The sequence below is a fragment of the Phycodurus eques genome, chromosome 10, assembly GCF_024500275.1.
Source record: "Phycodurus eques isolate BA_2022a chromosome 10, UOR_Pequ_1.1, whole genome shotgun sequence".
Taxonomy (NCBI): Eukaryota; Metazoa; Chordata; class Actinopteri; order Syngnathiformes; family Syngnathidae; genus Phycodurus; species Phycodurus eques.
The window spans coordinates 11131155-11146195 of NC_084534.1; the positions used below are offsets into that span (position 1 = coordinate 11131155).

General features: G+C 41.5%; 1 protein-coding gene across 1 annotated transcript; it reads right to left on the bottom strand.

The window, feature by feature from the left end:
• Window positions 1-11456: 11456 nt before the first annotated feature.
• Window positions 11457-14663, bottom strand: LOC133408468 (transmembrane protein 233-like). The gene is made up of 2 exons (XM_061687454.1): window positions 14484-14663; window positions 11457-11606 (listed from the first exon to the last, which is right to left on the bottom strand). The coding sequence occupies exons 1-2, from the start codon at window positions 14661-14663 to the stop codon at window positions 11457-11459; spliced, it is 330 nt and encodes a 109-aa protein (XP_061543438.1).
• Between the last annotated feature and the right edge of the window lie 378 nt (window positions 14664-15041).

A 15041-nucleotide genomic window follows, 5' to 3' on the forward strand; every position in this document is an offset into this window, starting at 1 on the left:
AAAGGAAAACAAAGATCATGAAAAAGTCTAAATGCTAAATTAACAAAGTCCAAAATCTAAACAAAGTAACAAAGAAACAATTGAGTAAACCCAAAACAAGAAACAAGACATGACTGGTGAAATAACTGAGCGACACCTGGCGACTATGACATAGCACAGACAGAGACAAAGACACCTCACAATGATATACTGCAAAGACATGTGACAACGACAATGAACCGACAAGAACTGAACGAAACCAGGGAACTAAATACAAACAGATTGACGAGACAATGAGGAACACCTGGACAAGACACGAGTGGCTGGAGAGAGCTGATTGGTCGACACAAGGCAGACGAGAACAGGTGGACACGACAGCCTAATGACCACACGACAAACACGGAACACAGGAAAACACGGAACAAAACTAAACACAACCCAAACCAAGACACAGACCATGACAGTGACTTGTCATTCTGCAGCAAAGGGAGGAGTTTCCTCAATTTGTGTCTCATTCATTCATTCAATTTACCAACTCATTCTTCTCACTTATATTGCACATGAAAAATAATAATAATCTAATGTAGAACGAGTCGGTGATTGAGACAGAGCCCAAAGTGATTTGAAGGTAAGTGGAAGCTATTCTGCTAATTATGTCATATCAAATAAGATGAAGTGCCACATGATACAGTGTGTAAAATTTCAAAGATTAATTGATTGACATCAAACGAGTATTATTTGACAGATCTCTTAAAGACGATTCCAGTGATATAATTATAATTTCCCTGTGATAAGTCGTCTTAAGAAAATCGTGAATCTGTAAAAACCTTTATGAATAAAAATAGCAAAGTTAAAAGGCATTTGTAGCTGATCAAATTCATCACGGCAGGTTGGAGTAACATCACAAGCGACCTGGCCAGCGACGGGTCCAAAAAATGTGTGCGAATCGATCAATTTACACCACATTTAGCAGAAGTTATTTTGCCGTAATTTCCCCAATTTAGTGATTAAGATCATCAAACAAAATATCGGAGAAAGTCAAATACAACCCAAGTAAACATAAAAATGTAGTTTTTAAATTATGATTTTATTTATTAAGGGGAAACAAAACTCTTCGAAGCTACTTGGCCCTGTGTGAAAAAGTAATTGCCCCTATACCTAATAACTGACTGGGGCACCCTCAGCAGCAACATCTGAACAACTCAAATGTTTTCTACAACTGGCAATGAGTCTTCTATGTTTCTGTGGAGATATTGTGGCCCACTCTTCTTTTCAGTATTGTTTTAATTCAGCAACACTGGAGGGTTTTCAAGCATGATCGGCCTTTTTAAGGTCATGCCACAACTTTTCAATCAGATTCAAGACCGGACTTTGACTTGGCCCCTTCAGAACCATCCATCCATTCATCTATTTCCTGTACCGCTTATCCCCACTAGAGTTGCGGGCGTGCTGGAGCCTATCCCAGCTATCTTTGGGCGAGAGGCGGGGTACACCCTGAACTGGTCACCAGCCAATCGCAGGGCCCCTTCAGAACAATTATTTTTTTTTTTTTTGTCTTTCAGAAGTTGAATTGCTGGTGTCTTTTGGATCGTAACTTGTCCTGCTGTAGCACACAGATACAGTATATTTAGCACGCTTGAGGCCCATGTGTGATCATCATTGTTATAGACAATTAGTTAACGAGCTATGTTAGCTTCAATGTAGGACGGTATGGATGGATATGGCCTTTAAATATTTATATTATATAAAACTTTAAAAGGCCATATAATTCCATACCGTCCTACATAGAAGTACATACTTTTAAATATTTATATTATATAAAACCTATACCCCCTCCTGGAAGCCGTCACCTTATCGTGGTGGAGGGGTTTGTGTGTCCCAATGATCCTAGGAGCTAAGTTGTCTGGGGTTTTATGCCGCTGGCAGGGTCACCCATGACAAACAGGTCCGAGGTGAGGGACCAGACAAAGACCGCTTATGATGACGACAAACTATGGACTCAGTTTTCCCTTGCCCGGACGCGGGTCACCGGGGCCCCCATCTGGAGCCAGGCCTGGAGGTGGGGCTCGAAGGCGAGCGCCTGGTGGCCGGGCCTGCACCCATGTGGCTCAGCCTGGCACGGCCCGAAAGGGTAACGTGGGTCCCCCTTCCCATGGGCTCACCACCTGTGGGAGGGGCCATAAGTGCGGTGCGAGCTGGGCAGTGGCCGAAGGCAGGGACCTCGGCGATCTCATCCCCGGCTACAGAAACTGGCTCTAGGGACGTGGAATGTCACCTCTATGGCAGGGAAGGAGCCCGAGCTGGCGTGTGAGGTCGAGAAGTTCCGACTAGATATAGTCGGGCTCGCCTCCACACAGAGCTTGGGCTCTGGTACCAGTCCTCTTGAGAGAGGTTGGACTCTCTTCCACTCCCCCCAACCCCCGATCAGAACCCGAGCGGTGTTCTGTTGTTGGACTTGTGCTCATCATGGATTGTCCATTCCATAATGAACACCATGTTCAAGCATAAGAGTGTCCTCAAGTCCAATTTACAGGTCGATCTACATTCCTACCCTCACCTATGGTCACGAGCTGTGGGTCGTAACAGAAAGAACAAGATCCCGGATACAAGCAGCCAGAATGAGTTTCCTCCGCAGGGTGTCCGGTCTCTCCCTTACAGATAGGATGAGAAGCTCAGAGTAGAGCCGCTGCTGCTCCACATTGAGAGGAGCCAGATGAGGTGCCTGGGGCATATGATTCGGATGTCTCCCGGACGCCTCCTTGGTGATGTGTTCCAGGCACGTACCACCGGGGGGAGACCCCGGTGACGACCCAGGACACGCTGGAGAGACTACTCAGATAAGTGAACAGGTAAGTGGTAGAAAATGGATGGATGGAAGAGGATTTTTCCTCTTCCTCTATTATTTTCAGATGAGAAAATAAGTGCTTCCTCTTGGAAAAAAATTCCCTGGGTCAGTAGATCTGTACGTATATATTTAAACAAAATCCTTACAGTTGTAAACAGTTTAACATAACAAACTGAGCCGTCAAACTATATGGCCGGCGTGTCCATGTGTCTGTTGTCAAATATTTAGCTCTCACGCTCTTTTCTCATATAGAGTTACAGACTACAAAGTGTTAAGTGGCTTTTCTCTGTAGGTTTGCGCTTAGTGGAAGCCCTGCAAATCAGCGGTGACGTGATCTGAACTATGGAAGCTGTTAAAAAAAATTTTTTTAAAACACCCTGACAAATAAACTTCAAAAATCAGTCAACAAAATTGATCAATCACCCAGCCCTACTTCTTTTTAAAAGCTGTTTTGAACTAATTGCAATACAATAGACTGTTGGTCATTTTTAGCCAAACATAACAATAGCGCAATAATTAGGATTTCTTGAGTGTTCATAGGTTATTCAAGGTGAAAGGGATGTTCTCTCCAAAAAAGAGAATTTGGTCATTCCATCACATTAAAATTCAATGATGTATGGCAAAGTGACAAAGGTCACTGATAGCTACTCGTACTGCAGTTTCTCTGAGAAATAATCCTCGCACTTTGACACCACTATTAGATAACCTGCATTCCAGCCTGTGTAACTTTTCAAAACTGAACCACTGTAGATTCCATTACTTGTTTCTTATGACTTCGGAGAGGGGTGTCAAACTTGCTTTCATCACGAGCCACATTGTTAGTTATGGTTGCCCTCAGGGGACTGTCTATCACAGTCTAACCGCATAAATGTATAATGGCTAGGGAAATAATGGTAGGCTGCGTTAAAAATCATGGTTCGATATGTACCTTGCTTTTAAGGTTGTGGTTCAGTTCATATTTGGTACAGTAAGTGAACAAAATGCAAAAAAAAAAAAAAAAGCTTGTGTAAATGGGAACAAATGACAAATTATGACATTTAAAATGAATAATGCAGACAAATGCAACAGTAGCAGTTTGAATAGTGTAAATTATTATCATTATCATCATCAATTATCATTAGTATTGTTGTTGATGTTAAAACACCAATGACATTTGATATTGGTTTAGCTTCATCGAGAGTCCGGGGGAGGTTGTATGAATGCAGCTACAATTTTTGTTCGTACAGCGCTACTTCACCTTTGCGTGATGCTGTTTCAAATGAGTTATCAGGTTTGACATTCTGCCAGAAACATATGGCTAGCCAAGATGTCTGCCACTGTAGCCACAAGTGGAGCTGCACTGTGCTTGTTTGTGGACTAAGTGTATTGCTAGTGCACGAGGCTGTTACACTTTTTGTGTGTTGTCTGAGCGAACTCTAATTGTCCCTGCATTTGATTATTATAATTTTTATGATGGATAACAAGTTTTCTTTCAAGTTCTTCCCTGGATACGTGTGATGCCTACAAGATCGCAGTGGATGCTGTAAAGCTGAAGTCCTCCCACCCACAGGTTTTCATAATCTCGAACAATTTGGATTGCAGTACCATACCACCGAGTAGGAAAAACATCTTTGTAAATGTGTTTAACATGGTTCTGTAAAATGAGAAATGAAACATGTTATAGAGAAAAGAGAAAGAAGCACTTTCTGAGAGTAAGCCAATACAACATCAAGGGTGTCTAAGATTGGACAAGTGCTAATTATTAAATAATTATTGGACTTGATGAATTCTATTGTAAGCTAGCACAATGGAATGAAGTTCAAAGTTTAATCAAGCCAGACTTCTTGCCTCTACATGATGTAATGGATCATTGTTCAAAACACTGTTTCTATAATGAGAGGCTGATTACCATCATTATTCAGTCAAGCTGCCGCTACTGACAAAGCGTGGGAGGGAACAAATATGCCATGAAAATTATGTGGCCTATGAGGACACGAAGACTGTAGTAAATATAAATATACTTGTAGGTTATGTAAAAAACTTTCCTCGTGACATTACTTTTTTCCACTGAATGACAAAAAAAGTGTCTTTAAACGCAACAAGTACTACTTAACGGACCAGTAAACAAATAAAATTTGAACAAAAGACTGGAGAAAAGCTTGAAATTATTATGTTTATGATTATGATTATGCAGTTTACCATCTCTTGCTAAATTCTAATAAAATCAATTTGAAGTGGCCTTTATCCCATGTGCAACAATCCACGTCACTGCATTACAGCCATACACAAGCAATCACAACACAGTATTATAAGCTTATTCATGTAAACCCGTAGTCTGCATTAATAATTCATTGATGCCTCGTCATAGTCACACTTGGAAAAATTGCCTCATCTCTGCAAGTAAGGAGACAGGATTGAAAGCTCACGGGCATTCAATGTTGGTTTTCGGCCTTGCCCGTTACATGTAGACATTTTTCCAGATTCTCTCAATATTCTGATGATATTATGGCCCATACATAGTGAATTCCTTGCAATTGTATGTTGAGAAACATTGTTCGTAAACTGTTGGACTATTTGCTCACACAGTTGTTCACAAAGTGGTGAACCTCACCCCATCCTTGCTTGTGAACAACTGAACTTTTCAGGAATGCTGCTTTTACACCCAATCAGGACACTCACCTCTTTCCATCTAACCTGTTCACCTGCGGAATGGTCCAAACAGGTGTTTTTTTTTTTTTTTTTTAAGCAATCCTTGACTTTCCCAACTTTGTTGGAATATGTTGCAGGCATCAAAATGAGAGAATTTGCAAATAAACAATCAGGTTCATCTGTTTGAACATTAATTGTCTCAGTTTAAGAACCACTGACACAGATAAATATCTATCTGTCCATTCATCCATTTTCTGTACCGCTCATCCTGACTAGAGTCGCGGCATTAATTATTAATAATAACATATAATTAAAGTGATTTTAGTCCATTTGTTTCAGAAGTGTGTGTCTAACTAGTAGCCCTGTGCATAAATCAATACCCAAGATGCATCTCTCAATTTCAAGAAGGTAGGGGACCCTCATACCTCTTAGCGTAGACCTACCCCAGATATCTTCCATTCATCATTTTCACCATCCATCCTGGCAAGTAATAATTTGAGGCTCCATTACCACTCTCAAAATCACCAAAACTTTTCATGAAACAGCATCGCTGGCATAATCTAAACTAAATCAGAAATCGGTTGTAATCAAATAATTTAGTTAGAAAAATACTATGCTTTTCATCGTTTATCATCCATTCTGACCATGATAAGAAGTAGAGACCACCATTAATTATTTTACATTTTTAACTATATAAATATTCAAAAAAAATTTTGTCACCCTACACATAAAGATTCTGTTCCACTGCCATATCATGAAATCTCCCCTCATCACACGTAATCTCACAAAACTGAAGAAGCAACACTTCTGAGTATGCGTCCGTGTTTCCTGAAGGTTGCCCTACCCTTGCTTTTTCTCCGTTTTTACCTTCCTTTTTTCCTTCCTTCCTTTTCCGTCGAATACACCTGTACCGTCGAATACACCTGTACCGTATATTGGTCAAATAAAAATTTATTTAATTTAGGAGAAAAGAATAAGCCGGAAGCGACTTTGTTATAATCAAACTAATGTCTCGAAAGGGACACTTTTTATATGTATAAACTTTAGGACAAATGACAAGAAACCTTTTTATCAGTCTCGTAATCGGAAGGTTGGTACACTTTATTAGTTCTAGATGACAGAGGTTGCGCTCGTAACTTTCCTGCCGGTTGAACTGGTGGCGGGCCGAGCTCTGGCCCTCAGAGGCGTGCGGGACCGGTACGGGATGCCAGTAGTTGCTCGCTGAGGCTCCGCCGACCGATCGCGGCTGGGAAAAGCGATCGAAGCCGCACGGTGGCGATCGAAGCCGCCACCGGGTTGGTTGCGGCGGGCGTTTGCGTAAGTGGTGGCACCGGAGGCGCCCGAGGACAATGGAAACAAAAGAAGGGGGAGGGGGTTGGCCGGAGGCCACCCGGCTGGCGAGTTGCCAGCAAGACAAGAGGAGAGGAAAAACACAAGACAAGAGGGAGAAGGTTTGAGTTTAGAGTTAAATACCCCAGAGGCGGAGCGTGGGCAAGAGGGATTGCCGAATTGGAGAAGACCACACCCATCAGCCTAAATCTGGTCTACAAATTTGATCAAATGGGTTTAAAATCATATTACTCTAAAACACTCCCAACTTTGCACTCTCACGCATAGAATCATTGTTTAAACTTTGGTTGTGGCAGAGCAGTTGCTTATTGTTCAATACAACATTTCGTACTGTTTTATTTCAAATCAGGAGGAACAGTTTTTAAAATCTTGCAGAGGACCTGTAAAGTTGACATTAGTGACACAGACACCAAGGCATACATTTGGATTATTTCTACAGAGTTCGTAAGATATCAAAACGGACATTTTATCTTCCGTTAACAAACATCAAAGGAGAGTCCACGGGTTTGAGCTTGCAGTTCCTCTCAACGCCAGTGGGTGGCACCTTACGTGCATGTTTGAATATTAACCCAATAGTCTTCTTGGAGGGAGGGTCCCTCAACCATTTGGTCGGGGACGGAGTCTTTTGAAGCCAGGAATCAAGATTTGACGGGAAGCTGCTAACTAGGTTAAGGTCCACTTGACGTACACCAGACATTCTCCTAGTAGCTGTCACACAGCAGGGCAGCGTGGAGGAATGGGGTTATCAAGTGGTTGGGAGTCCCTGTGGCATCTCCAATTGCAGGAGCATATCCGCTACACACCTGTTCGGCAACCCGGCCCAGCCACCTGGAAGATCGACAAGCCTGTCTAAATTCTGTTCTATGCAATGTAAGTGCAGCGTGCTGTTCCGAGGTACAAATTGGTGCATAATTGAATTATCATAACGGTCACAGAGCGTTCCAGCCTCTCATTGCGACCCGCACATGCTCACTTCACACCTACATCACAGGTTCGACCTGCTTTACGAATGTTTATCTGTACCCTTTGTAATAAAGCCCTCAGCATTGTTTCCCTGTAGTTTTCCCTTTTAGATTTAATAAAATTTTCTATACAATCCCACTTCATGTCGTGCTTTGTGTGTGCTTGAGTTTAATAGTATACCCGCTGAAATCGAGGACTCGTATTTCATTCCTGTAGCAACCTTCAGATTATGAGACAGAGGTTTTACATCACTTTTCCTCCAATTTACAAATATAAAAATAAACGTGGTGTCCCTTTACAAGACAAAGAGTTTGATTTTAATGTTAAACATAAATCAAACTAAACCCTTCCGGTGTATTCTTTGTCCAAAATTAATTACTTTTTTATCCAAAACCAATATAAGCTACACACGTAGTGTGTATAAATCAGTAGCCTTGTGCTGCTATATGGTGTGGGCCATCTAATTATTTTTATTCATGACAATGCAGCAATAACATTTAAAATATTTTGTGCAAACAATTTTCGGTCTGATTGTGTATTGTCTTATTTTCACCAAGATGCATTGATTGCAGAGTTTTATCATACTGCACCTCCTTTTTCTACAAAATCTAAATCTAAAACATATAATGGGTCACGGGTGTGCTGGCACCTATCTCAGTAGTCTTCGGGCGAGAGGCGGAGTAGACCCTGAACTGGTTGCCAGCCAATTGCAGAGCACATATAGATAAACAACCGTTCACACTCCCATTCACACCTACGGACAATATGATTTTGATCTCAGATCAATAGCCAGTGTAAAAAAAAGAATCATCCCTGACTTTTTCTGTTTCCCTGTCTGCGTTTTACCCACAGTTATCTATCAAACCGTTGTTTGCTGGTGGGAATGCGTTATGGGATATGTTTGCAAGGACGCTCTAGCTTGTACTAATGGAAGCAGCTGCCTTGACTGACCTATTTCAGTGAGTCACAGAGCACTCTTCCAGCACACTGGCTATTGTGCAACAGCACTGCTTCAGGTGATTTTGGGCAAAAACATCTTTCACATTCACTATTCTGGTTCAGAGCAGGACTGTCTCACCACACTGCCTGAAAGTGGACACAATGTTATAACTAAAGAGAAACTTTTATTATTTTGTGAACAATTCAAAACAAATGAGTTTCATTTTATCAGACTGAAATCAGATCCCTGTCAGAAATCCTACCTTAATTCCTTGATTATGGGAAGTGCTTTCAGGTCACCTAATCCCTGCACTCATTTCATTTTTCATCTTGTTCTCCTGGATTTTGCCTTAGTGTTACTTCAAAGAGATGGCACTCCAAACATGTATTTCACCTTCATGTGATGGCACTAATGGCAGCTAATACAAAAAAACTACTTCTCTAATTGATTTGTGCTATAGCATTTTATCTCATTTACTGCCAGCCTTCCCAGCTAACATGGATATTTGACTACTAAAGCCGTCAATGGCAGTGAATGTGTTAACAAATGAAAGCATCTTATTTTAGACCAAAGGCACCATTTGAATTACTGCACTCCCACGCTATGATACACAGGTAAACATGCATAATTCTGTGTGTGTGTGTATGTGTGTGTGTGTGTGTGTGCGTGTATGCATGTGTGCGTGCGTACGTGCTTACGTGTGTGTGCATGTCATAATTGAGTTTGAAAATACACAAGACAAGGGTTGTTAATATCAAGTCACGGATCTATTCAATTTGATTACCGATGCACGTTGAGTCAATGCAGAGCTGTCTGAATGTTAGGTGGCAGTAGTTCAGATGTAAGGACTTGGCTTTTGAGGCAAAGGGCATGAGTTTGAGTCCCCCTGCTGACAAAAATTCTTACATCCAAATCCTGCGTTTTAAAAATCTTAGAGCCTAAATGGCGCCCTGTGTGAGTAAAGTAAAAAAATTGCCAGCTTGTTGTAATGGAATTATAGATTAGGTGTTTAAGAAGTTGATCGCAAGAGGGAAGAAGCTGTTGGAATGTCTACTAGTTCTAGTTTGCATTGATTGGTAGCGCCTACCTGAGGGAAGGAGCTGGAAGAGCCGGTGACCGGGATCCGGAGGGTCCGAGAGGATTTTGCATGCCCTTGTCTTAGTTCTGGCAGCGTGCAAGTCCTCAATGGTGGGTAGGGGGGTACCGACAATCCTTTCAGCAGTTTTGATTGTCCGTTGCAGTCGGAGTTTGTCCTTTTTTGTAGCAGCACTAAACCAGACTGTGATGGAAGAACACAGGACTGATTTGATGACCGTTGTGTAGAACTGTCTCAGCATCTCCGGTGGCAGGCCGTGCTTTCTCAGAAGCCGCAGGAAGTACATCCTCTGCTGGGCCTTATTGAGGACGGAGTTGATGTTGGTCGCCCACTTCAGGTCCTGAGAGATTGTAATTCCCAGGAACTTGAAGGTCTCGATGGTTGACACTTGGCTGTTTGAACAATTTATTCCTAGATACACTATGACTCATAGATGGTTAAATCCAAAATGTTGTGCTTTATAAATTGTACTTTGTCTTTCTTTGTATGTCTGTAACTTCGTGGTTTTTGTCTTGGCCAGGTCTCTTTTGAAAAAGAGGTTTTATCTCAAAAGGACCAACCTGATTATATAAATGTTCAATTGAAAAAATGTAAAAAAAAAAATATTAATAATAATCATTTACATTTTTTAAAAAGGCAACTAGTTGTTGGAGAAAGGCTAGTTTGCTTGCTGGTGACTGTCAAGGTGTCGTTAAGCAACTTGCGCTACATCATCGTCTTTGAGATGTGTGCCACATTGTCTGCACTTCTCAAGTTCCACTTTTTAAAAATTTATTATTGACATTCATGAATCGACTCAAAATAATTTCCCTCATCTCGGTGCATCTAAGAATAGATTATTTCTCCTACCCCTTATCGGGAGTCACCGTGACACTTTTTGTTCTTCTTTAGAATCTCATCAGCTTTACCTTGTGATAGTCCAGGCTACCAGCAAAGCACACAGGAAATCTGTTATATTTAGTCGAGGATATACTATGACATATCAGGCTACTGGAACATATTGCAGCTAAGTTTACAAGTTTGGCTCTGGAGCTGGGCCTACCATTTTAGTCTGCCAGAATGTGTGACGCTAATCAAATGGCAAGACTGGAATACATTTTCTTTCACAAATTATTAATACTGTAAAACTTTATTCTGTTTTTGTTTTTTTGCACATTTTCAGAACATACATTATAATATAGTGCATATACATTTAAGAATACAGCCAATAAAAGACCTTTGTACCGTAGTTGACAGACATCTTGTGGATGAGATACTCAAGGCAATGTCTTCGCAATATCTGGCCACAATAGAAGCAGTGAAACACGGATTTGTGGACTCTCTTGCCTTCTCTTAGAAGCTTCCTTGCTCAGCTTACTAGTATTATCAATTATCAGATAGCGTGATTAATTTAAAAATCTAAAAATCTTTGGCTACATGGGGGGGACCAACAGGATGAGATGTCACAATTAAACATGAATGTAGTCCCTCCCAATTATTGTCAACCTTTGCTGAGGCCATCTTACAATCAGCAGTTTTGTTTGCCCTGTTCAAGTGTTCCAAAAGTCCCTTTCCCTTACACCCTCAGACCCAATGATTCATCTGGAAAACAAACAGAAAGAAGCACGTTATCTTATCCTCAAAAAAAAATATCTTTACCTGCCGCGCATGTCTGCTTAATAAAGTCTTACAGTGGTGAAATGCACAGTACAGATGATAGTGATGACGAGTAGGCCTATGATGATGGAAGCAACGGCGACATAAAGAGCATTCTTGCCCAACCGTCTTGAGCCATCATAGTCACCATTGTAATAGCTGTTTCTAGACTGAGGACATAACAAAAATACTTTATTAAAACATTTCTGCATTACATAGAAACTAGGACATTAATTCCATACCGGATCGGTAGTGGCCCAGGTTAACAACATCCGCCACCGGCGCCGTCAACCTGCAGGGCACCAGTGGAAATTCAGCTACTGTGGGTTGAAGTCGAAGAAGAAGAGGTGGAAAGCGAGTTCTTTGCCAGAAAGAGAAGAGGAAAGCACATAGCCTAGAACTGAATGTGGGGACTTTGAATGTTGGGACTATGACAGGAAAATCTCGGGAGTTGGTTGACATGATGATTAGGAGAAAGGCTGATATATTGTGTGTCCAGGATAGCAGGTGGAAAGGCAGTAAGGCTCGAGGTTTAGGGGCAAGGTTTAAATTATTTTACCATGGTGTAGATGGGAAGAGAAATGGAGTCGGGGTTATTTTAAAAGAAGAGTTGGCTAAGAATGTCTTGGAGGTGAAAAGAGTATCAGATCGAGTGATGAGGCTGAAACTTGAAATTGAGGGTGTTATGTATAATATGATTAGTGGCTATGCCCCACAGGTAGGATGTGACCTAGAGATGAAAGAGAAATTCTGGAAGGAGCTAGACAAAGTAGTTCTGAGCATCCCAGACAGAGAGAGAGTCGTGATTGGTCCAGATTGTAATGGACATGTTGGTGAAGGAAATTGGGGTGATGAAGAAGTGATGGGTAAGTACGGCATCCAGGAAAGGAACTTGGAGGGACAGATGGTGGTAGACTTTGCAAAAAGGATGCAAATGGCTGTAGTGAACACGTTTTTTCAGAAGAGGCAGGAACATAGGGTGACCTACAAGAGCGGAGGTAGAAGCACACAGGTGGATTACGTCTTGTGCAGACGATGTAATCTGAAGGAGGAAACCAACTGTAAGGTAGTGGTAAGGGAGAGTGTGGCTAGACAGCATAGGATGGTGGTGTCTAAAATGACTCTGGTGGTGGAAGCTGAGACAGGACGAGTGTTGTGCAGCTTTTCGGGAAGAGGTGAGAAAGGCTCTCGGTGGACAGGAGGAGCTTCCAGAAGACTTGACCACTACAGCCAAGGTAATCAAAGAGGCAGGCAGGAGAGTACTTGGTGTATCTTCTGGCAGGAAGGGAGAGAAGGAGACTTGGTGGTGGAACCTCACAGTACAGGAAATCATACAAGGAAAAAGGTTAGCTAAGAAGAAGTGGGACACTGAGAGGACTGAGGAGCGGCAAAAGGAATACATTGAGATGCGACATAGGGCAAAGGTAGAGGTGGCAAAGGCCAAACAAGAGGCATATGATGACACGTATGCTAGGTTGGACACTAAAGAAGGAGAAAAGGATTTATATAGGTTGGCCAGACAGATGGACAGAGATGCGAAGGATGTGCAGCAGGTTAGGATGATTCAGAATAGAGATGGAAATATGTTGAATGGTGCCAGTAGTGTGGTAGATAGATGGAAAGAATACTTCGAGGAATTGATGAATGAGGAAAATGAGAGGGAAGGGAGAATAGAAGAGGCAAGTGTGGTGGACCAGGGAGTGGCAATGATTATTAAGGGGGAAGTTGGAAAGGCATTACAGAGGATGAAAAATAGAAAGGCAGTTGGTCCTGATGACATTCCTGTGGAGGTATGGAACCATCTAGGATAGGGGGCTGTGGAGTTTTTGACCAACTTGTTCAATAGAATTCTAGCGCGTGAGAAGATGCATGAGGAATGGAGGAAAGGTGTGCTGGTTCCCATTTTTAAGAACAAATGTGATGTGCAGAGCTGTGGGTACTATAGAGGAATAAAGTTGATGAGCCACACAATGAAGTTATGGGAAATAGTAGTGGAGGCTAGACTCAGGACAGAAGTGAGTATTTGCGAGCAACAGTATGGTTTCATGACTAGTAACAGTACCACAGATGCATTATTTGCCTTGAGGATGTTGATTGAAAAGTATAGAGAAGGTCAAAAGGAGCTACATTGTGTCTTTGTAGATCTAGAGAAAGCCTATGTCAGAGTACCCAGAGAGGAACTCTGGTACGCCATGCGGAAGTCTGGAGTGGCAGAGAAGTACGTTAGAATAATACAAGACATGTACGAGGGCAGCAGAACAGCGATGAGGTGTGCTGTAGGTGTGACAGACAAATTGAAGGTGGCGGTTGGACTGCATCTGGGATCAACCTTGAGCCCCTTCCTGTTTGCAATGGTGATGGACAGGCTGACAGATGAGGTTAGACTGGACTTAGACTTATGGACCTGCTAAAAGGTATTTTGGCCTACTCTTTTTGAGCAAACTGTTCCAGCTGTCTAACTCTGTTTAGTTGAAAGACCAGCTTCAAAAAGGGGTGTGAAGAGAAAAATGTAAGAAGACTGGAAGGAGAATATTCAGTAAACAAATTTAATAGACCACCACCCAATGTAAGATTTATGCCACAGCTGCCATGTTCTTGTTTTATTCATAACAATAGTTAACTTACCTTTCCACTTACAGCATTTAAGAATGTGAAAATCTTGCATAAAACCTGTATACGTAATAAATATTTTCTGATGGCAAAAGTTTGACCATGTAACAGATTAATTCCATTTCCATTGTGTTTTTGTTTTTATAAATCTTATCAATCAGCTTCCTGGAAGAGATCATGTTCCACCTTAGATCTTCCACTGTATACTTAAAAGTTAATATTCTCTAAACTACTACCGACATGTTGCACTAAAAACACTGTCCATTGAAATCAATATTGTGCCGTAGTTTCAAATCTCACTTTTAGAAAATTAATTAATTAAATCAGAAAGCTAATTCCGATCTGTACTCTACATCGTTTTGAGATTGTACTACTCTACCTAAAAGAAAAACAAGCATGTGTAATGATACAATGAAATACGTATGACACATACATACCATGATAGAGTAGACCAAAGCAATAATGTTGACAGGATATGCAGGACAAAAGCAGGTAAGCATAGTTAAAATAAGATAACTTTTAAGTTGAGGCTCCTTTTCCTCTGTTGAACTGTTGTCACAAAAGTTATTCTCAGTCAGTGAACTTTTCACTTGGTGGTTTAGCACTACAAGAGCCATTTTACAAGACACCAATGAAAAGGTCACAGGAGGAAGAAAAAATCAGAGGGGAAAATTCAATTACCAAATTCTAAAGTCCAGTGATCCTGACAAAAGGTTGAATCCGCAGATCTAAAAGTGCTGACGATTCAAGCCCTCTTGTAACATAAAACGTGAGGAGCGAGAGAGCAAGGAAGACTGAGCAGAGAGGGGAGGATCACTAACCCCATTGGCCTCCATCCAGCAAAGAGATCCAACTGTTTACTAGACCAGCACCTCGCACAAAGCATCCAGAGCACAGGAAAATAATCCCCCCTATTGGTATAGTGGGGTCTTTTCTACTGCACCTTGCACGCATTTTGCACCATTAAAAGGCTTGTAACCCCTGCATGCCTATGA